General features: G+C 33.8%; 1 protein-coding gene across 1 annotated transcript in view; it reads right to left on the bottom strand.

Annotated features, from left to right (window-relative positions):
- Positions 1-7,274: 7,274 nt before the first annotated feature.
- LOC123561351 (hemicentin-1-like) overlaps positions 7,275-25,729 on the bottom strand; it is a 60,872-nt gene continuing 42,417 nt past the window's right edge. The window contains exons 7-10 of the mRNA XM_053518069.1: positions 22,546-22,863; positions 20,846-20,995; positions 8,557-8,590; positions 7,275-7,780 (exon numbers count right to left, since the gene is read on the bottom strand). Of these exons, the coding sequence (XP_053374044.1) occupies positions 7,633-7,780; positions 8,557-8,590; positions 20,846-20,995; positions 22,546-22,863 (650 nt within the window). The 3' untranslated portion in view covers positions 7,275-7,632. The remainder of the gene's footprint in view (positions 7,781-8,556; positions 8,591-20,845; positions 20,996-22,545; positions 22,864-25,729) is intronic.

The raw sequence follows: 25,729 nt of genomic DNA, 5'->3' as shown, positions 1-25,729 counted from the left end.
TCTTGTTTCCAGAGATGTCCGTTTTAGCATAATCTAATTGATGCAAATTAGCTAAAATACCTAATGTAGAAAAAAAACATTTACCTTCAAAGTAATAAAATACTATTCTAGAAAACACTGAGAGACATTAAGACCAGATTAAAACTGTTTGATTTATATTTTGTAAACAATTGAAGTAATAAAACAAGGTTATTGAAATGGTAACGTAACATGTGTAAAGTATGTTACATACTGATTTCTCCTTCAAAAAGGTGTTTTAACTACATTTCCAAACAATATAGCTCACATAATTGTTATTTTATTGATAACAGTTAATTATATCATTTTATTAAATTTTAGCGGTATTTTGTTTCCTGAGACGTTGGTTGTGGTAGTAGGTAATTTTATGCAAATTAGCTAAACATACCTATTTTGGAGTAAAACAAATTACCATCAGTGTTACAAAATACTATTAAAGAAAACACTAAGAGACTTCCGGAACAGATCAAAACTGTTTGGTACATTTAAATTGATTTAAAACTTAGAAAATATTATTTTCTATTAAAATTTTGTCATTTTGTAACATTCTTATTAATATTCATGATTATGCAAATTAGATAATTAAAATAAAAATACTGCTCTTTTAAGGCCAATGTCTTAGCTCAATTTAGATACCATTTTTATTGTTTTATCACCAAAACTGACCAAGATATGACTGATTATCATCTATATGGTTGTCCTTTTCAAAAATTAATGGTTGCCATGGAAACATATATAGTTCAAAAGAGTTTTTTTCATGGGCACATTTTTTTCTTTGAAAGAGTTGGTCCTGCCGAACAATTTGGTACCTATGAAAAAAGTCTAGCGGGGATGCATGGTAGACCTTATTGGCCCCCTACCTATTACAAATGATTGGTTCTCTTTAACTATTTGCATAGTATAATGCGTATCGCGACTGTTATAACCCTAATAAAATCTATAAAAAGATCCTTTGGAAGCAAAGAATGCAACCAAAAGAATAATAGCAGACTCAGTTTGATTAAGTCTGTCCATGAGAGGTAACGAAACGTGCAACACCTCTCACGCCCCTAGCACCGGTTTAAGCGGAACTCTATTACACATAAGTTGAATAGACTCCACGATATAAAATAACACTGATTCCAAGCATAAAACACCTAAATCTTGTATTTACAGCAATTCAACTGTAATTATGGCAGTGATAGAATGCAAAAGGCTTCAAGCACTAGCTCTGCTTAAGTAATATTTTATGTACACACCAAAATATAATGTATTCTGACAACAAAAGAAAAACACTCTAATTTGTGCATGAGCATAAGAACATTGTAAATTATTAGTAGTACAATATAACATACTATCTAATGCATGTTTCCTCATTGAATGACTCATATGTATAATTGCTGTATAGATCGCTTGAGGAGAAATACTAGCTAGTGGTCATTTAGGGTAAGGTAAAATGTTGACTTCCCATCCATTTACTTTCATTGAGGAAGTTTGTAGTTGGTAGATAACTGCTCTTCAGACTATAAATACTAAATTGTTGAAGGTGTAGAAGCTTTTTCGAGAAATGACTGCATTTATAAACTTCGTCTTTTATAACACGCATGTTGATTAGCCATGTTGTTTTTTTGCATCATAACTAATTTTTCTCTGACAAATAGTGTTTCAAAATGTTATCTACACTTATGAGCCCGGCATACTTATTTAGGTACTCAAGATAACGAAAAAGTACACTGTTGTTTATAAGATAGTGATTCTTATTTGCGGAATTCTAATTTGAATTTCTTGAACTAGTAGATATTATTTAAACTTCAAACGATTATACATTTTGAAATTCCTTTTTAATGCATTTAATATTTTGGCAACATATTCTGAGCTTGGCTGATATAATGTAAGTTATTCTGATTCTTTAAATAGTGATACCTCTTAGAATTTCATAGACTATGAAACATGCTGATAATGCCAGATCCGTATTTGCGATATATTAATTTCCTCGTAGGAGAATAATACAGCTATGACTTCTATCATGAACTGCATTTAAAATGAAAAGTGGACATAAAGGTCTCCTCATCTTGTGTGATACATATGTAAATGTATATCAGCACTTACCTTACTACTCATTAAGCAAATTATTGTAAAGTAAGACTGAATTAAGATTACACTGAAACTCCTTCTTTTTTCGATATAAAATAGCTTTGGAGAGTCATATACTTCAAACCTGGATAAAAATTGTACTTGAAGGGACAGAGATAAACAAAATTGAGATTGTAGCAGTTACAACATTATCTTACACGAAATACAAAAAAATGCTGTGGTTCAACTAATTTGAATTTACCCTGGTAACAAGGCAACCTTACAATTAAGATAAGAGATTAGTAAGAAGAAGAGCAGTGCACAATAACCATAACTCTAGCATAATATGAATATATTGCCTTTTACAAAACTGAAAATATAGCCTAGCTGTTACGGAAAACACAACTTTTACACATAACACACAGGAAGTGATAACTGATAATGAACGACTTAAACGTGTTCAGTCGATCGTCGGTAAGGAATATTTCCAAAAAAAAACAAAGACAAATATCAAACAGGGAATGCCACGTACCAAAATCGCAGCCTCCCCAAAACGAAACCTACAGCACGCAGACGTGCACACCACAAACACACACACATACACTTGCACACACACAAAGCCAACACACGAGGACAAAACGAACAAAGGAACACACACACACACACACACACACACAAAGCCTACACAAGAGGACAAAACGAACAAACAAAGGAACACAGTGGGGCACCGCCTTGGAACGGTCAGTGGCAAAAACACCACTGGGGAGCTTAAACCGGTTTATGGTGCGCACCCAACCTCACTCTTACCCCCACCATGTTCCAAAGACACGGGACAGTGTAAATAAAAGTAATCCCCTCCAAGTGAATCTCTAACACACGTAATGGAAACAAAAAGGCATGGCATGTAAAACACAAAAATGCTCGTGTATAAAAATATAAAAAGCAAACCTTTAGAACCAAACACGTATGTACTCAATGCCTTTTTAGAAGACAGAGCAACAAGAGATACACCCTTAAGGGCCCGACGAAACAGGCCAGAAGACAGATATCAAAACAGTTCAGTCCTGGTAAGATTTAAAACTGCTTATCATAGAGTCCTCCCCCTCTTTCGTCAGACACAATCAAAAAAGGAAGCGTAGTGTCCAACTGTAAACGGGTTGAACACTAAACATGTGGTATGTCTCAAAACAGTTGGGTCGTAACCTCTTTTAATAAAACGTTTTATAATTTTACCAAATACATTTGGAAAATTACCATGACCCAAGATCTTACGAAGTTTGTAAACCACATCCCCATAAAAAAAAACGGGTTTAGAAATACCTTCTCGCAGAAGTTTCTTTAAATTACGATTGAATTTTAAAACTAAATCAGAATTACGATATTAAAATTTAGCAAAATATTTACGCAATTTGTAATAACGGTAGCCTTGCTGAAGAAGTTTACTCGTAATATATAGATTACGTTCATTGAAATGCTTGACATGACTACACGCTCTGGCAAACCGAATTAATTGAGAAATATATACCCCATAAGATGTAGCCTGAGGTACATGCCCATCCAAATGGGGAACATTTACAATACTAAAGTTGAAATCATCCCTCTTGTCATAAATTTTCGTATGTATAATATTGTCATAAATAGAGAGATGTAAATCTAAAAACGAAGCATCAGTATCCGAATTGTTAGTTTTAATTAACTGAAGCTCCCTAGGATAAATAGTACTCACAAATTGACCATAAAACGGATTATCCATATTAAGAATATCATCCAGATAGCGTGATGTATTATTAAATGCAGTTATAATATCTGCCTGCGTATCTGGAGAAAGGCTCAACATAAAGTCTCTTTCATAACAATATAAAAACAAATCTGCGACAAGGGGTGCACAATTTGTTCCCATGCGAATACCAACTACTTGTCTAAAAACTGCATTCCCAAACCTGATGTAAATGTTGTTCAATAAAAAGGAAAGGGCTTTACAAACTTCGTCACAGGTCAACATTGTATAATGTTTAATAATATTGCTAGTAAAAAAAAGCCTTTTCAAAACTGCAAGCGAGAAAGGTAGCATTCTCTCTGGTAAAAGTCTTTTGAATTAGGGCAGTTAGTTTGTCATTTATTAAGTTATGTGGTAAAGTGGTATACAAAGTAGAAAAATCGTATGTACTGACTGTAGATACCTTGTACTTATTAATTTTAAACTTATGCAGGATTTCGCCAGAATTTTTAATCGACCAAAATAAATGTTTACCAGAGTTTTCGATTACTTTATCGCAGTATCTTTCAACGTGGGCTTTCACAGCAGTTAGACATGATGTTAATAGTTTTGAAATATTTGTAGTTGTACAAGAGCTTGAATTAGCGATGAAGCGGGCTTTATATAGTTGTTTATGCAATTTAGGAATCCAGTACATGGTTGGTACTTTAATTTGTTGATCGTCTATACGAACTTTTAAATTAGAAACTTCAGTGATGTGATCAGTGACAGAAGGACTCAATGTATAAGTTTTAGTGCTATTTAGTTCGTTTCTAAAACATTAATATAATGTAGGCGTCAAATGATGATAATATTGTTGGCCGCCTTGTCTGCTGGAACTAAGACATACTTAGAATGAAATTTTTGGATTTCCTTTTTCAAATGTCTTAAAGTAAACTTGGGTTTTGGTGGAAGTAGGTGTTCATTAGTTTGATAAAATTTTATTCGAGAATCAACAATGTTAAAAATACTTCGTTTCCAAGACGTTAAAGCATTGGGATCAGCATTCTCACGACGACACCATTTAACACAAATAGTTTCGATGGATTCCGCAATCTGACCACGACAAGCATCAAAATCAATAGTTGAAGAAATTCTATATTTAGGTCCTAAAGAATAAATTACGAATACGTTTGTCTTTAATAATATCAAAATTACCAGTGATGACATGACCGGCATCTGAATAGCAAAATTTTGAGTTTTTACATTCGCAGTAAGAAGGGGTATTAGTTTGAACATCTAAGTCGGAAACAATTTTATTTTAATTGAATATAACATTTCTTACAGGTGTTTTATATTTATAACAGATAATAGGAACTTCGGAGTTTCTGAAATATTTAGGCACAGAATCAATGACACGTTTATCACGAAATATACTGGGTACATCGATGAAGTCAATACCTTTATTCATGAAATAAATTTTAAGAAAATGTCTCTCATGGTCAGATTGGGTGTCAATATGTGGACGGAGAACGTGTTGTGTGTAACTTTGAATAAGATATGATACAGTGTAAAACGGATCTGTTTGAATAACTATGCAGCCAGTAGAGCAAATCGTATATGATATAAATTCCACATCTAGTTTTAAAATTAAAGCTAGACATGTAGCAGAATTCAAATGGATTAAAAATTTACAGTCACCGTTTCCGTTGGGCTTAAATGATAATATTTATCAGGAAGGTAATATCTCTAAAAACCCTGATATCGATATCTTTTCTATTTTAAGTATTAGGAAACGTAAATCTAGGTCTCATGGAATTAGACGAAATGGTAATGTTAAACGCAAATCTAAAGTCAATATATCTGTTGCAGACCTCGATTTAATTCTTTCAAACTCTGGTAGACATTCAATGCTTTCTCGTCTCACATCTTTATCTGTTCAGTATCTTAAAAAGCTAGACGAGGAAGCGGACCAGTATGTTAAAGTCGTCGCAGTTAATGATTAATGAATTGACCATGATGTTCTGATACATAAGGTTTGAGTTGATTTTACGTGGAGAAACGCTTTCGCAATTGACGTTGACGCGATTGACGACATTGACATGTTGATTTTAGACAAGGCCTACTATATCACAATCTGCCCTGCATACTTTAGGTGACTCCAACGTTCCAAAATAAGTGAAACAGAACTGGTCTTGTACATTGTATCGTAATGACGCTTCAACAAAAGCTGTTTAGTAGTATCTATCTTTGACACGAATAAAAAGTCGATATATATTTTAATTAATATGTGCTTCATCTTAGTAAGGTCTGACACTTTTTAACGAAATGGTAGTTCACGACTTTGTTATGACTCCAAGAGTTATTAACATTCGATTTTTGTAAATACTTGTTATGGTTGCGTACTTAAATGAATTAAGACGAGATCCGCGTGCATACAAAACGAAGGCAACGCTCCTGTATTCACAATAGAAACAACCATGTTAGAAAAGATTTAACTAAGAAATAATTTATAGCGAAACAGCACTTTATCACTAATTATACACGATGGTCGGTTATACGTCGGGCGTAATAATTTCACGAGGGCGCAGCCCGCGTGTATAAATAGTGATAAAGCACTGTTTCGCTATAAACTATTTCGATTCTAATATGTTCTTTATTGTAAACTTTATATCAAATATGATGGAACTGTTCCTTCGCGCAAGCATGGCGCCAATAGTAGGCATTTGTTAAAACACGCCAGGACCGAAAACAGTAATACGTCTTGTGGCAGAGAGGTTAGTTCGAGCGAAAATTATTGCGAACTATTCAGCATTTGTATTTTGTAGATTCTTATGAAAAGGTATTATGACCATTGTATCTGTCTTTGAAAAGGCCTTTAATACCTAGGTTAATATATTCAAGTTATTTTACATGTTTGTAAATAACATGTTTTTTCCCTTTGTTCAAATATGGTTTTTGATGGTTTTGTATACTCTAAACATAACTTTGTATTAAGGGTTGTAACAAGGCTGCGTGAACGTTTGCTTTTTAAGAGCTATGAAACATATCTGAACCTTTTACAGGAGATATTTACTACCCGAAGGATTTTCCTGAAATTTGTATAATTAAGCTCAACCCTTTGGACTTGGTTGAAGACAGTTCGAATGGAACATGGGTTCTACATATCATGCTATTAAAAGTGTTTAGGAATTATACAAAGACATAATCAATATAGTATATTCTGCCTTTACACTTAGTACTGCAACGAATAACATGTTAAATGTCACGAGTTATAAGTCATAAGTTAAAGCTTAAAAGGAAAATTATTTTAAAGAAATTTAATTTATTCTCTACCCACTATTCTTTTTTTTCAATTCGCATTTTGTACCACGTGACCTCCAATAAGTGTCGTATGAATGCAATATATTTCGCACAACTTTAATTCGATTCTCAATATCATTTATATGAAAAGCCGTTGACAAGCACATCCGTACACATGTTTTAAATAGAATTGTGTCCGTCTTGATTTTTTTTCTAAAAACAATTACTATAGAATAAAAATACTTTAACATTGTTTTGTCAACAAGGGATATTATTAGACTTATGTCAATCCGCAATAAAGAATGGACAAGCCGACTTTTTTCGAATAAGTACTCGTCAAAATATATCGCCGTACTGTACAGAACATTATCAAATAATCTAATGATCATGTACAATTAATGTATCGGAAACATATATACAATGTTGCGTTAGAGTATTACAAAACATCAAGCTAGTTTTAATTTTATACTATATAAAGAAAAAAACTTTGTCGAGCAATTAAACATACACTTTTTAAGTTCTTGCATGCAATCTTCATCAACAAAATGTGTTCAACGTGATATTCAAAGGTTATGCAGAACTTCATACGTGGTCCTATTATCGCGGGAATAATCAGCTAGATCTGTATATTGTCTAGCAACCTCATCTTCAACAACATCGTTGTTTTGATTTATTGGCACATCTGTGTTAAATGCGACGTTCATATACGTTCTGAAATTTAAGAAAATAAGTTCGACAAGTTTTAACCAATGATCTTTCGATAAGACATGCACACATCAAAGCTGATTTAGGATTTGGATATAATTTAAACAACAGAATGAGGCAAATGCAAGCTAAATACATTTAAACGAACATTTAAAGGATCTCATGTCCAAATTTCATGTTTGAAAAAAAAATGAGTTGTCACTAACAGTATGGTATATTAGCACAAGGGTAGTACACAACTGATAAAATCAAATGTGTATAACTAGTCATATTATGAATGTGTACTACCATTTGATGATTATAACTGATACATAAAAATACGTGACATATTCTGAAAGCAGGTCAAAATTACACAGTACCCTAAAACCTGTTAAACGTTTTTTTTCCAAACACTTGTTGTATTTGAAAATGTAATCTCACTGATCTAGGAAATAACAAGTATTAAGCTCAAACAGGAAAAGCACGATTACAAGAGCTGTAACCAAAAAATCTGCAACAACATAGCAATAAATGTGTAATGATTTCGGTACGGACAGCCTGACTGGGCTCTGTATTGCAATCAAACAGTCATTGCATTATTTTAAAATTTGTGCAACGAGTATACAACTCATGTTGATATTAAAATGTTTTCATATTGGCATCTGCTTATTGTGGTTGAAATGTAAGAAAATACGATTTTTAACAAGAGCAGATACTGTCATTTCCAGCAAGTTAAATCGTTCTTTTAAGTAATGATTTGTATGAATGTTTTGGGAATAATCAGAACATTTCAATGAACTTACTTTCCTGTAAACTCTCCAACAACTACTTGTTGATCTGAAATATCAAGACAGAATGAATAGTTTTGAAAGGAAATTCACAGCCGAATCTGGAATACGTCCGATACAAGGTTACGTCAAGATTATCGTTTTATCTGATTACATTAATTGTCTACATTGTATAGGCGCGGTAGTTTTTTTCTCGACGTTTCCATCGATATTACATGACGAGTGGAATCATGGCCGCTGTCACTATTGTTATACCTCAGAAACATATGAGCAATACGGCTGAGCAAGCTATACCCTAATTTTACAGTTCTTTAAATTTAAATTTAAATAAACCGCCAAGTCCATTCATGCTTCACTATCAATATGGTTTATACGAAGATCGGACGCTACCTAGGAAATTAATATCAGACTCGGTTTGAGTTAGTCTATTTGTGAGAGGTAAAAATTAGGTGCAACTCCTCACAAGTCCCCAACACTTTCTAGGCAGATTTTTATTGTATATATGCAATGAAGGTACTTCATGATGTAAATATTTAATGAACACTTTAACCCTCAAAATGACATACATATAACACTAAGTTAAGATATTTTAGTAGTGGAGGATGGCACTCTAGACCACTTTTTTCCTTCTTTGTCTATATAAAGTCGCCATCTTGGATTGGGGAAATTAGAAGCAGTCAATTTGCGGATGGGACTCATTTGAACGAAATGACGTCAAGTTACTATGTTTATCCTTCATTTTAGATTTGTGTAGATATTGGAAAATAATAAAAAAGCAAATAATACCGCTCTATTCATCTTTAATTTTGTACAAATAATATTCTAAGATACATTACAATATCAATATGTACTCAATATCCATACGGGTAAGATGTACGTCCATCTCTCACTCTCTTATCAAACACAATCCTGTGCTTTTTCGTTTGAATCACCGTTAAAAGTCTGGCTTGATCACGGTCTCGGCATATTTTTCGAGAATCCGTAACCGTTACGACTTTGTTTGACGGACCAATAATCATGTCCTTAATTGTTGCAAAATTGATTGATATTTGATTTTTAAAATTCAGGATGATACCTTTTATTTCACAGTTAATTTGTTTCCCAGCCTCATCAGGATTTTGTAATTGATACGCGTAACGTTTTGGTCCACTAGCAACAAATGTTTTGATATGATTTCCTTCTATTGCGTCTGTCAGATCACCTAAATAATTGCCTAACGAGGGCATCCAATCTCCCTCCTACTTTCGATGTAAATACAACAGAAACGGTATCCGCGTACAATGCACGGGGTCCTAGCTTTTCTAAGTAAGAGTATAATTTAAGTCTAGCTTGAGCTGTTGTATAGGCAGCAATAAACACGTTGGTTTTCCCAATGGGCTCTACAAATTCATCCCTGTATTTCCAGCGTACCTCTACCATTTCATTAGAGACAAAGTTAACAGCCGTTACTTCTTCTCTATCACTCGTTAGTTTTTCAAAGTATAGGGCTGGTTCATCAATGAACTCTACTTGTTTTTTGTTTAATTTTTTACCAAATTTTCCCCAGAATGAATTGAGCATAAGTTTAGCCAAAGCACGCATTCCCGGGTTCTTCTCTATATTATTGTAATCAAGCTGGACCCCCTCTTTTTCATAATACTGTTCTTTATACATTTGTTTTTGCTCTTCTGTCTTACACCATTTTGGCCAACCACTTTTTCCTGTTTGATTTTAAAAAATGTGTTTACATATTCAGTAAAGAGACTCCCTTCTTTAACTACAGGATCATATTGAGAGATGTTTTCGAAATGCAACTTGTATCCCTTATTAACTGCCTATAAAAACTCTTTCTTTGCTCGTATGCAAACATTTAATGGCCCTCGCACAACATAAGTTGTCGTCATTCCTGATACGTATAAAACATTGTTTTTCTATTAGTGTTTTCAACATAATGGCATCTTTTGCTGCTTCCCCCATTTGGCATATCCACATGTATGACTTCAAACATTAACGCTTCATCAATAGTAAAATTTTCATTTGACTGTAATACTCTCTCCACTTCTGCCATAAAACGTTATGCAGTCAGTTCAGGTATACGCAAAAACGGTATTACGATAGGATAATCCAATGTAGGACTCTGAATCACCAATCTGATCAAGTCTTCTGGTTTAGCTCCCCCAGTCAAGTCTTCAAAAATGGCATTAAACATCCGCTCGAGTGTTACTAGCAAATCATTTGTCACTTCTAGATTTTTAAATGTCACTCTGTCAGTAGAAGTTGTTTTAAATTTCTCCATGCGCTGTTCATTGATTTTCGAAATGTTGTAAAATTCTTTAGGGTCATCGTTTTTCTTCATGCGCCTTGTAGGCATGTAATCATTCTCAGCTGGTCTCTAAAGCCCTCCACCAATTGGATGCTTCTGAAGTTTGTGTCTATTCAGGTTGAAATGACGACTGAAAACCTGCCCGCATTCATTACATTGTAGATTGTTGGTTGTCATATGCTTCTTCTTATGTTCGACGAGGTTGTTTTTTCGATTGAACACTTTAGAACAAATGTCGCAGTTGAAGTAACTGACTCAGCTTGGGAAAATTACTCCCGCATTCGTTTCAATTGTAAACCATTAGTCTGTGCTCTCACTCTCTTTTACGTATTGTCAGAATCTCTGTTAGCACTTGATTGGCCAATAATATGTATGTGGTCACGTTTCTATAGTGAATCTTCTGACACTGCTAAGCCTTCTCGCTTTTTATTCAGTTGTCGGTGAACAAACATGTTTGGCCAGTATCTGGAGTATTAATGAATCTTTATCGTATCTTTTACCTTCTTACGTCTTTTAATTAGTTGCCAAATGCAACTGATCTATAAAGTGTATATGGTCACTTACTTATTCTGTTCGACGTCCAGACACAAAATGAAGATTTAATGTCATAGACTTGTTCTTACGCAGTGTCAATATCAGTACATGCTTTCTATAGGTCAATCTATTCAAGTCATGAAAATAAAAGTTAAATGTATAACGACTAGCTATTCTTACGCGTTTTCCATTTAGTTTCTGATTGGTTAATATTTTCAAAATAAAAGAATTAAAAGAATGTGTAGAATTGAAACAACGCAATAAACTAGAGCTTCCCATGTTAGATATTGAGCCGACATCTAACCTCTCTCTCACCTGAAGCACGTACATCATGGGCTCAGTACTACAGATCGAGAGGTGGTATGGCTCTAGTAAGCGTTGCTTCAATTCATTGTCGTCACGGAAGTGCTGACTTTCCTAGTACAAGCTAGCCGTGACGCTCAAATTCTTGCACTAAGCTGGTCTTAACGACATCCTAGTTTTAGCTCCAGCGACTTTGTATACAATTTAATTTATTAGTTATATATAGTTCCAATATGAAATGTAATAAAAATATTAACTTGTCCTATGAGTTAAAAGCCATATGTTCCCTTCTGCATCTTACCGTCTAATGACAACCAGTAATCATAGTCTGAATAATTATCAGAGTGTAAATCTTTTTAAAGGCTTAAACCTGTTCACCATGATATAGCGTACAAATATGATGATTTTATATAGCGCAGTATTCGATTTATGAACACATTAATATAGTTATAGAAATGATTATATTTTCTCTAATAAACCTCATACGAAATAAAATAGAAGTACTTAAATAAATTATTCATACAACGTACTTGCGATGTGCATTCTCCCGGGCCTAAATAATTTACCTAATGAATTAAACTCTAGATGGTTGATTGTATATATCAGTAAACTCCCTACAGTCAATAAGAATGAAGTATTTTGACAAGCTGTAACACGAATCGATTTTTCCAATACTAACGTAAACCACAGGAAAAGTTTTTAACATTTTTTGTTGCTAATTTGTAATGGAGTGCTTTCCATAATTTCAATCATGTATGGTTGTAAGCGTCTATCATTCTTTTGTATATTAACGGAATTAAAATCGACATCCTTTGGTTATAGAAATACTGATGTTTATATCCACATAATGGTTTACAACATCTTTTTAAATGAAATGCAGAAACACTGTCTCAAAAAATCATATTTAAGTTAAGACTCTATACAAATCAGTGTGATTTATTAGTTACATATAGTATCAATATGAAATGTAATAAAACATTAACTTATTCTATCAGTTAAACGCGATGGTTTCTCAACAACTCACCGTCAAGTGACATTTAACATTAATAGCTAGTAAATAACTAATAGTGTGACTAATTATTAGAGCGTAGAATTTTTTACAGGTTAAGACCTGTATCGCTTAATGTCTAGTCAACGCTAAAATGTACATATGTATTGATTTTAAAAGAGCGCTGTTTACGCTTTATGAAAACGGCATAAACCTATCATAGAAATGATTATAGTAAAATGTCTTTAATATCTTTAATAAACCTGATACGAAAATGAAATAGAATTACTTAGTCTAATTGTTCATACGGCATAAATCGTGATGTGCGCTCTCTCAAATCTAATTTCCAAATGCGCTTACCTAGCTGGGCGCCAGATAATATAATAATATTTCACTACCTTCGTTATTGTTTGTTTTCTTAAATGCCAGCGATACTGTAATACGGTAATCGTTAATAACCGTAATCACGAGCGACAAGTTCAATCTTACCAAGAAAATCATGAATTATATGTTATATTATGATACCGATTTTTATATAACGTTTACATACATCAAAAATTTGCAGGGAAAATGCATTTCACGGAGACGATGTGACATAATTTTCATAAAAATATATCCGAAATAGCCAATATACCGCTAATTCTTTGTACAATACGCATATTTCCATACATCGTCGATAGATATCGACCAACATATAATAAAAAGTATGAATAGTTAGTTAAAAACATCCATTTAATAAGTCAAACAAACACAAATTAATGCATTATATTTCAATCACGTGACATGCGTTCTATCAGGTTCGAACTTTCAATTATAAAAATACAGCGAGTATCGCATTTCCTCATTCAGCGGCAATAGGCATACCCGATATTTACTTCATTAGCATGCGGACAAGTTCAATCTTGTTTCAGTGTATTTCGCAATTGTACTTTTTTTACTGATTATAGCCCTTGATGCACTTCGGCCCTTTTTAACAGTGAACGCGTCACACTGAAACTATATGAACGGCTGAGAGTATATTTACTCAATATTACGACAGGTTTGTTAGACAATTAATTTACCGATGGTAATAATGTTTTCTCAGTATTTTTCGTCCGAAATCATTAACCCCAAAACAAAACTGTCAGTAGATTTAATACTATAGCGTTATGTATCACTGCAATATTAAGTTTTACAGCTTGTTGTTTATCTTAGTATTGGAAAAAAATCGATCCGTGTTCTCGCTTGTCAGAGTGATTCTCCCTGATTGGCTGTCATACGATAGGTAGTGAAATATTATTATATTATCTGGCGCCCAGCTAGTTAAGCGCATTTGGAAATTAGATTTGAGAGAGCGCACATCACGATTTATGCCGTATGAACAATTAGACTAAGTATTTCTATTTCATTTTCGTATCAGGTTTATTAAAGATATTAAAGACATTTTGCTATAATCATTTCTATGATAAGGTTTATGCCGTTTTCATAAAGCGTAAACAGCACTCTTTTAAAATCAATACATATGTACATTATAGCGTGGACTAGACGTTAAGCGATACAGGTCTTAACCTGTAAAAAATTATATGCTCTAATAATTAGTCACACTATTAATTATTTACTGGCTATAATGTTAAATGTCATTTGACGGTGAGTTGTAGAGAAACAATCGCGTTTAACTGATAGAATAAGTTAATGTTTTATTACATTTCATATTGATACTATATTTAACTAATAAATCACACTGATTTGTATAGAGTTTTAACTTAAATATAAATTTTTGAGACAGTGTCTCTGCACTACATTTAAAAAGATGTTGTAAACCATTATGTGGATATAAACATCAGTATTTCTATAACCAAAGGATGTCGCTTTTAAATTCCGTTAATATACATAAGAATGATAGACGCTTACCACCATACATGATTGAAATTATAGAAAGCACTCCATTACAAATTGTTAAACTTTCCCTGTGGTTTACATAAGTATTGGAAAAATCGATTCGTGTTACCGCTTGTCAAAATACTTCATTCTTATTGGCTGTAGGGAGTTTAATGATATATACAATCAACCATCTAGAGTTTAATTCATTAGGTAAATTGGTCCTGGAGAATGCACATCGCAAGTTCGTTGTATGAATAATTTATTTAAGTATTTCTGTTTTATTTCGTATGAGGTTTATCAAAGAAAATATAATCATTTCTATACTTATATTAATGTGCTCATAAATCGAATACTGCGCTATGTAAAATCATCATATTTGAACGCAATATCATGGTGAATACGTTTAAGCCTTTAAAAAAATTTACACTCTGATAATTATTCAGAACATAATTACTGGTTGTCACTGGACGGTAAGATGCAGAAGGGAACATGTGGCTTTTAACTCATAGAACAAGTTAATATTTTTTATTACATTTCATTTTTGGAACTATATATAACTAATAAATCATATTGTACGCAAAGTGGCTGGGGCTGAAACTAGGATGTCGTTAAGACCGGCTTAGTACAAGAATTTGAGCGTCACGGCTAGCTTGTATTAGGAAAGTTAGCTCTTCCGTGACGATAATGAATTGAAGCAACGCTAACTAGAGCCATACCACCTCTCGATCTGTAGTACTGAGCCCATGATGTACGTGTTTTAGGTGAGAGAGAGGTTAGATGTCGAATCAATATCTAGCACATGAAGCTCTAGTTTATTGCGTTGTTTCAATTCTACACATTCTTTTAAATCTATTATTTTGAAAATATTAACCAATCAGAAACTATATTGAAAACGCGTAAGAATAGCTAGTCGATATACATTTAACTTTTATTTTCATGACTTGAATAGATTGACCTATAGAAAGAATGTACTGATATTGACAAGATTAAGAACAAATCTATGACATTAAATCTTCATTTTGTTGTCTGGACGTCGAACAGAATAAGCAAGTGACCATATACATTTTATAGATCTGTTGCATTTAGCAACTAAATGAAAGACGTAAGAAGGTGAAAGATACGATAAAGATTCATTAATACTCCAGATTCTGGCCAAACAGGTTTGTTCACCGACAACTAAAAGAAAAAAAAACAAAAAAAAAGCGAGAAGGCTTAGCAGTGTCAGACGATTCACTATAGACACGTGACCACATACATATTATTGGCCAATCAAGAGCTAGCAGAGATTCTGACAATATGTAAGAAAGAGTGAGATATACTACGACGTCGGGGAGAATAAAAAACTAGACCGTAAGAAGGCTTAGCATTATCAGAAATATTGTGATACACTGAATAAAACATACACGTGACCACATTCATATTCTAGACCAGTTCGATTCCTTAAAAAATAGACCAATCAGCAGCTAGCAGAAACTCTGAAAATACGTAAGAAAGAGTGCGATATATTATATTCTCATTCTGACACAGGACGTCAGAGAGCACAGACATGGTTTACAATTGTAACGAATGTGGGAGTAATTTTCCCAAGCTGACACAGGAGGAGTGAAAACCATTGGGAAAAATTCATCTGCGACATTTGCTCTAAAATGTTCAATCGAAAAAACAACCTCGTCGAACATAAAAAAAAACATATGACAACCAACAATCTACAATGTAATGAATGCGAGCAGGTTTTCAGTCGTCATTTCAACCTGAATAGACACAAACTTCAGAAGCATCAAATAGGTGGAGGGCTTAAGAGACCAGCTGAGAATGATGACATGCCTACAAGGCGCATGAAGAAAAACGATGACCCTAAAGAATTTTACAACATTTCGAAAATCAATGAACAGCGCATAGAGAAATTTAAAACAACATCTTCTACTTACAAAGTGACATTTAAAAATCTAGAAGTGACAAATGATTTGCAAGTAACACTTGAGCCGCTGTTTAATGCCATTTTTGAAGACTTGACTAGGGGAGCTAAGCCAGAAGACCTGATTAGATTTGTGATTCAGAGTCCTACATTGGATTATCCTATCGTTATACCGTTTTTGCGTATACCTGAACTGACTGCAGAACGTTTTATGGCAGAAGTGGAGAGAGTATTATAGTCAAATGAAAATTTTACTATTGATGAAGCGTTAATGTTTGAAGTCATACATGTGGATATGCCAAATGGGGGAAACAGAAAAAGATGCCATTATGTTGACTTAGAGAAAACACTGAAAGAAAAAACGAAGTTTTATACGTATCCAGAATGACAATAACTTATGCTGTGCGAGGGCCATTATTACGGCCAAAGCTAAATTAGATCAACATGAAAAATGGAACAGCATCAGACAGGGTCGTGACATACAAAAGCAATTGGCAGAAAAGCTACATCATAATGCCGGTGTGTCCTTAGGACCTTGTGGTATTGATGAAATCAAGAAGTTTCAAGAGGCTTTGTGTGGATACCAGATACATATCGCGTCGGCTGACCATTTCAACGGTACGATCTACGCTGGGCCAGATGCTGAAAAGAAAATTTATCTCTACTACCATAACAACCATTACGATGCCATTATGTCAGCCTTCCTATCAAAAAGTTATTACTGTAAAATTTGCCAGAAGGGATACAGCAATATGGAAAAACATTTGTGTAACAACGCGTGTCACAACTGTAAGAAAATACATAGCCAAAGTGAAGAAAAATGGATCAATTGTAATATATGTAAGCGATGTTTTAGCGGAAAAGAGTGCTTTGAACTTCACCAAAAAACAACCGCGAAAGGAAATTCAACGTGCCTCACTTACATCAGATGTGAAGACTGTGGAAAAACAATAAATAAAAATATGAGTGACAAATCACATATGTGCGGGTCAAAATACTGCGACTTTTGTAAAGACTTCTTTGAAGATGGACATCAGTGCTATATGCAACCTGAGGATTTAAACCAAGATGAACAATTAATGATAAATGATGATGAAAAGAACGTTGATACATATATATTTTTTATTTGGAGTGTCGACAGCAAGATATTGTTCAATACGAGAAAGGGTATGAGAAAGGAGAAGATGGGAAATGTTTACATTGTAAAAAGTCAAAGTGCGGTGCCTTTGAACATGTACCGAATTTATGTGTTGTGCCCAAAGTATGTACTGTATGCATGGATAGAGAGTTGAGTGAAAAAAAGAAAGTGTGAGTTGTGTGGAAAAATCAACAGATATTTTCGGGACCGAATACTATCAATACATTTTGCAGTTGGTTATTTTCTGAAGAAAATTTTAATGCTACCGTCATATGTCACAATTTCCAAGGTTATGACTCCTATCCCATTCTACAATATTTGTACAAAAATGCTATCGTTCCAACTGTGATACCTAATGGTGCCAAAGTCATGTCCTTGGTAGTTCCAAGTTGTAAAATCAAAATGATTGATTCCATCACTTTTTTGCCAATGGCTCTTTCAAAACTGCCAGTCATGTTTGGATTTTCTGAATTATCTAAAGGTTACTTCCCCTATCTCTTTAACCGACAAGAGAATCAAACTATTGTACTAAATCATTTACCGGATATGAAATATTACAATCATGATGGAATGAAACCAAATTCAAGAAGAGTTTTTATGGAGTGGTACGAAGCCAATAAACATATACCGTTTGATTTTCAAAAGGAAATATTGAAATATTGTCGGTCAGATGTGGATATCTTAAGACGTTGCTGTCTCAAATTTAGAGCTGACTTCCTCAAAATTACCCATGTCGATCCGTTTAAGAAGAACATTACCATTGCCTCCGCTTGTTAAACAGTTTTTAGAACAAATTTTCTGAAAGAAAATACAATTGGTATCATTCCTACACATGATTACAATCCCGAACATGTTCTTTACAATGGGTTGTATACCAGTCTCATGCTCTGGGTATTCGTATACTGCATGCTAGAAATGGGGGTGAAAAGGTAATTGGGTAACAGGGTAGATGGTTATTATGAAATAGGAGACCAGAAAGTCTCCCTAACAACATAGAGAGGCTTTTTTCGGGGGTCGAACAGAAGCATTTACACTTTACAAAGAAGCAACTGATAATGAAACTATCAAATATTATGATGTGGCATCCCTTTACCCATTTATCAATAAGACAGGAAAAATTTCACTGGGCCACCCGAGTATAATTACAGAAAATTTTGCCGATATTGATAAATATAAAGGGTTAATTTAGTGTAATGTTATCCCACCGCGAGAGTTATTTATACCTGTCCTGTCCTGTAAAATGAATGGAAAGTTGTTATTCTCTTTGTGCAAAATATGTGCCGAATCGTATCAACAGACTAAATGTTTGCATACGAACGAAGAAAGAGCTTTTATAGGCACTTGGGTAACGGACGAAGTTAAAAAAGCCATTGACAAGGGATACACGTTGGATTGCATTTATGAAGTCTGGCATTTCGAAAACATCTCTCAATATGATCGTGTAGTTAAAGAAGGGGGTCTCTTTACTGAATATGTAAACACATTTCTTAAAATCAAACAGGAAAAAAGTGGTTGGCCAAAATGGTGTAGAAAAGCAAAAACAAATGTGTATTGAACAGTATTATGAAAAAGAGGGGGTCCAGCTTGATAACAATAATTTAGAGAATAACCCGGGAATGCGTGCTTCGTCTAAACTTATGCTCAATTCATTCTGGGGAAAATTTGGTCAGAAATTAAACAAAAATCAAGTAGAGTTCATTGCTGAACCAGTCCTATACTATGAAAAACTAATGAGTGATAGAGAAGAAGTAACGGCTGTTAACTTTGTCTCTAATGAAATGGTAGAGGTACGCTGGACATACAGGGATGAATTTGTAGAGCCCACTGGGAAAAGCAACGTGGTTATTGCTGCCTATACAGCTCAAGCTAGACTTAAATTATACACTTACTTAGAAAAGCTAGGACCCCGTACATTGTACGCGGATACCGATTCTTTTGTATTTACATCGAAAGTAGGAGATTGGATGCCCTCGTTAGGCGATTATTTAGGTGATCTGACAGACGAAATACAAAAAAAAAAATCATATCGAATAATTTGTTGCTAGTGGACCAAAACGTTACGCGTATCAATTACAAAATCCTGATGAGGCTTGGAAACAAACTCACTGTAAAATAAAAGGTATCATCCTGAATTTTAAAAATCAAATATCAATCAACTTTGAAACAATTAAGGACATGATTATTGGCCCATCAAACCAAATCGTAACGGTTACGGATTCTCAAAAAAATATGTCGAGACCGTGATCAAGCTAGACTTTTAACGATGATGCAAACGCAAAAGCAAATGATTGTGTTTAATAAGAGAGTGAGAGATGGACGTATATCTTACCCGTATGGATATTGAGTACATACTGATATTGTAATGTATTTTAAAATGTTATTTGTACAAAAATAAAAAATGAATAGAGCAGTATTATTTGCTTTTTTATTATTTTACAATATCTACACAAATCTAAAATGAAGGATAAACATAGTAACGTGACGTCATTTCGTTCAAATGAGTCCCATCCCGAAAATTGACTGCTCCCAATTTCCCCAATCCAAGATGGCGGCTTTATATAGACAAAGAAGGAAAAAAGTGGACTAGAGTGCCATCCTCCACTACTTATTTCATTAATTTGTATTATTTTTTACTATGTCTGGTGCTAATGCTTACGTCATTTAAAATTGGGTTTTTGCAATAATCGATCTATTTATCTAGTAAATGAAAATATGTACAATGTTATTGCAGCTATCACTTGAAATAGATCACTAAAGAATTGTGTACGCCCGTGTATTATCAAAGAAGTATGCACATTATTGAAAAGATCTCTGATGTCGAGCAATACGGTTTTTATGTAATATTTTAATTGTGCCGCTAGAATGTCTAAAGGAATATTATCAAGTCAAGCTGGATTATTTAGTTAAAATGTATTTATCTTAATCATTGAAAACATAACCATGTAATAAAATGTATTTCGCAATCTTCCTGCAATATATCCATCATCTGACTCGAACCAGGAAGTAAGTCTTGCAACCCGTCTACAATATTTTTCCGTTACAGCATCTTTTTGTTGTGGGCCTACTTTGTGATGCATGGCTCTGTGACTGTGTTTGGGGCGCTCTGTGCTTCCGGAAAACCTACCCTTACCGTTTATCTTTTGTAATTAGGTCAATGTGAAAGAACGTTTATTATTATTTTAATGTATACTAAATTTCTTTAATGCAAAGCAAGTCAAAGCGTGCTTGAAAACGTATACTATTTCTTAATTTCTGTTTATTTACCTTGACGTGTGGTTTTCCTTTTATACAAAATTGTGATTGACGCTGCATAAATTGCGAGGGCAGCAACAACTACTCCAAGCGAAATTCCAATTATCACGGGAGTGTTCCCTGATTCCATTTCGCAGTTTCTTGTGCAGGTTTCCGATAATCCTTCAAAGCAAAAACAAAACAATTTCCATGAATAAGACATTGACTGTAGAAAAACGAAAAATCATATGTTTGGCAATTAGATCTGTATAGTTACTTAACAAAAATACCAACGACTGTAAGAGGAAAAAATGTGTTAATCGTGAAAGAAAGCATCGACTTATAATAAGCCTTACCGTTAAATATAGAAAAAGTGGTAAACGAAATATTAAAGATATTTTCTAGAAATGTTTTCTATGAACATATTTTTAAAAATTTCATATATCTACAGAAGTATAATACTCTATCGATTCTAGCGACAATTGTGGTATGTCACCATGTCCGTTTTCAGATTTTAACTCCGAGAAAATTTCCCGGATATATAAAAATGTAACAAATATTGCACTTCTTTATCATAATTATGTCAGAGGAAAACTTTAAAATACTTTGAGTGTATGTACATTATTGCAAAAATTCCTTTACTGGTTGTTGGTCAGATTGGAATATCCGGCCTCGAGTGTAACTGACTTTGCCGAGTTACCACGTAAACAGTTACCCGAGAGCCGAATAATCCCATACGTACCTACAGCCAGTGATATAATCTTTTTTCTGTGTGCCATATTCAAGAAAAAATAGTAAAGATAAACCAAATGAATGTCTTTCCTTATAGCGCTTTTTCTTACAGAAACTTATCTGAACAAATCGCGGGAAAATAAACGTGTGTGAACAGGAAAGACGTCATGCAGAATGTTTCAAAGAAAAATAACGATGTTTAGTTCAAGTTTTGTTTTATCATTTGCAACGTAGCGTCATGTATTTTCATAAAACAACGTTGTTTTTTAATCAAGAAATATACTATGACGAACAAAGAGGTATTTGAATTTTATCTCGCTTTATGTAATGAAATATAAACTACTGCATATATTTTCTACATTGATGTAGTTCTTTATATGTTTTTGAAAGCCCGAGTGTCATCGTACATCCTGGCGTGTAAGATGGAATTTTCAGCACCGGTGAAATCACAAAAATACCCAGTCTGGTATGCAAAATACTATAGAATAGAAAACAACCATAAAATTATGTTTTCAGACTAATTACTCGGGTTTAGGCTCATTTATGCAACAAAAACATAGCTCACTTCTAGACCAAATATTTTAACTTTTTTTTTGTTTGCTTACCTGAGACGATGTCTATTATTAAATATGATTTCGTAGGCATATAACAACATTACAAATAACATGTCTTATACATGTTGCAACAATAAACCAGTAACAACCATATATAGCACTTTCTATACTTTCCGTCTTCTTACTCGTTAGCAACCATCATTTATTTTGCATTTGCATTTCCTTTTGATAGAAACCAACGTTCTCGTTTTATACCAACTAAAACATTTTCACACCTAGTTTGTTTGAGTAACACAAAGTCCCCGATACCGTTAGACTATCCAGTTTTATATTTAAAACTTTAGGAGAACCAATATGTAATGGACCGGTATCTGTGCTAAACTGCGCAGTAACAACTGTCGAACATGCCCTTTAATGAATATTTACGAATATCACTGTGACACTCACCTCCTTTTCCTACTACGTCTTCTTCAAGGAATAAATATTGTACGTAGCTGCCAAGGTCGTTTGTAACAGTTAGTCTATAGCGCCCAAAGTCTGCCTTTGATACATTTGAAATGGTCAAATTGGACTCTGTTGCGGATGAAGAAATATGCAAGTCCGCGTTGCTTAGTACCGGTGACCAATTCTCACCGTGTTCTTTGAACCAAACAAATCCTTTTGTGCCTGGCTGTGGGTAAGCTAGAGCTGTAAAACTTAATGTGACTGGAACGAACCGAGCACTTGTAATATTCTGTCTCATTTGATGTAGTGGACGGGGAGAACCTGTCATAGCATAAATAAGCCAATAACAACACTTTAACGAAAACATGTTTTCTGGTTTTCAGAAGTGCATTTCACTTATAGTTAACCAATGTAAAAAAGAGTCTAGCCGTATCCGTAGAATATTGGCTAAAATTCTATCATCATGTTTCATAGTAAATGTTCTCAATTCTCTTACAACCTTGATGATGTACGTCTGCAAATATGATATGGCAAACATGACCGGCAGAGTTCATATCTGCAACCGCTCTAAATCACACTTAGAAAGTGTTTTCTTAAACAAATGGGTTACACATGCATTTGATGTGTAATAGTCATAGGACAATTTTGTCAAATATTTTTGCGGTTTTACTTTTAAATGTTCATGCTTATTTGAAAGATCACGAGAGTCATATACATCCCAGAACACACTCACACAATTCGTATGATCAAGGCCAGATAAAATCCTTTCGAGTCTAAAATTGATCTTCGATTATAACAACCCTATAAACTTAACATTATTTATACAAGTTTAGCGCAGAGTATTTGACAGAAAATTGGTACAAATACTTTTTGAAACCTTTGCAAGAAACCCTACATCATATAATTCAATGATGTTTATGTTTACGCATTGAACAACAAACTATTGTACTTATACAGCCTTGTTACATTTTTTCTTTGTTTTGGGGGTTTAACACAGCTTTCCAACTGTAGTTCAGTTATGTTATAGCGGGTAGTTAGCCTAAACAGTGTTTTTGGATTCTGTACTAAAACAACTAGTACTCCGCAAGTAACTGCCAACTTCCCCACATGAATCAAAGAAGAAGAATTAATGATTTCAGGAACAATGTCTTTTATCAACTCGTCACAAAGAACATTCACCTCGCCCTAGAATCGACCCCGTAACACTGTGATTCATAGTTCTGCACTTTCCCCAATGAACTAAACGGACAGGCTTACAGCATTAGTACATGTATTCGTAAAGATATATACATGAATGTTTCATAAACAAATATGAGCTTTGATATGAAAAAGTCAACTGTTCTGAATTTAATCATATTTTATTGCACCCTATCACTGTTAATTCGTTGTGTCTTTGAGATTCAATTAACTTTCAGAGAGAGAATATAAAGCTTCTCTTGTCCCAACCATTAGAAAACTAAATATGTCAACGCTGATTCGTGAGAAATGGTAATATAAATTTGACTATGTATTCGATGTTGAACCAGTACGAATGTGTAGTACAATTCTGGTGCATCGAAACTAATCTGATAGTGGACTTGTTGTAGCATACCCACGCTCGTGTGTGCTGCTAGGCGCTTTGCCTGGTATATTGTGGTGGTGATTCTTTTCGTATAACTTCTATCTACTAATGTCCCACTTTTATTTTGTCCTGCTTGGGGGTTGGTGTGTCTTTGGTGGTGCTCTACTGTTTCGGGTTGTTATGTTTTTGTTCGCCGATGTGGTTTATGGTGTAGGGAGACTGCGTTTTAGGAACGTGGCTTGCCCTGCTAAATATTCATCCTTGTTTTTTCCACTTTCGCCCAACACCCCACCATTTTATTTACCCCTTACCCACCTTCCTCTTTTTTGTTTGTATGTTGCAAACAATTGAAGTTTATTTGTTGTTAGATTTTTTAAGCAAACCATCTACAATATTTTTCCGTTACAGCTTATTTTTGCTGTGGGACTATTTTGCGATGCATGGTGTATGTCTGTGTTTGGGGTGTTCTGTGCTTCCGGGAAATGTACCCCTATAGTGTGTAAGTTATAGGAAAAAGATGTTTCATTTTGTGAAGAAAGCACCAAACTTTGTATGTAACTATTTTATAGTATGCTGAATCCAAAAAAGGAGGCGACACGCAGTTCGCTAACCTCAATTAGCTTAAAATTAGGCCCCAAAAAGGGACCTATATTTTATTTATTTTAATCATAAATTGTTGAAAGCAATGTCCAAAAGGTTAATTTATAACCTAAGTAAGTAATTATTATTGACAACATACTTATTTAGTTACATTTTATACACATTTGATATATAGGACACAGACAAATGACATAGATGAGGCCCTAAAAGGGGGGAAATTTTTAAAAAAATCTCATTTACAAGATGACTATTTGTTTTAGTGTGAATATTATATCACTCAGGTAAACAAAACTAATTTAAGTATTTAATTATATCAAAACATTATTTAAACATTATTTACATTTTGAGGTTCATTAAGGGTATTTTATAAAAACAAGTTCACATATACGTACATACTGTAATTTATATTATTTGATAGTACTTATACTGTACATGGGGTACCGGTAGTTCGGTTTCCCTATGAATAGTATAATTAGGCCTTCGAAAGAGAAGCTAAATAAGGGGTTATTTTGTGTTTTTCTTGTAATTCAATATCTAATTAAATTCCTGTAAAACGTATTATACAAAACATAATTTTATATGTTTTTCAAGACAATTAATGACTTCAAGCTATAGCATACCATCATCCTAATGCTTTCTTTATAACAAAAGAAAATGGAATGTGAGCTATATGTATTGTTATATTTATTAATGCTAATTTATACTATATTCAATGATGCTAATTTATTTAAATTTGATTCAGATTTCAAGTTTTAGAATTAGTCCAAATGCCGCTTTCTTGAAAAGAGCACTGGTGTTGTATGATAGATTAACCTTTGTACAGTTTGAACCAACGACCTTCCTATCAATCTGACAACACCTTTACCACTAGACCGTCTCGCCCACTGAACCCCTCCACAGAGCTTATAACTATAAACATTTCTAAAGTGCAGTGATTTACTGCAGACACCTCAAGAATGCAAATAGTTACATATAAAATTTTGTTAAAGATGAAAATATAATACAGAAATAAAGAAAGTCATGCCA

Source organism: Mercenaria mercenaria, chromosome 11 (assembly GCF_021730395.1).
Source record: "Mercenaria mercenaria strain notata chromosome 11, MADL_Memer_1, whole genome shotgun sequence".
Lineage (NCBI taxonomy): Eukaryota > Metazoa > Mollusca > Bivalvia > Venerida > Veneridae > Mercenaria > Mercenaria mercenaria.
Note: the sequence above shows the minus strand (reverse complement) of the source record. Positions and strands in the feature narration are given on the sequence as shown.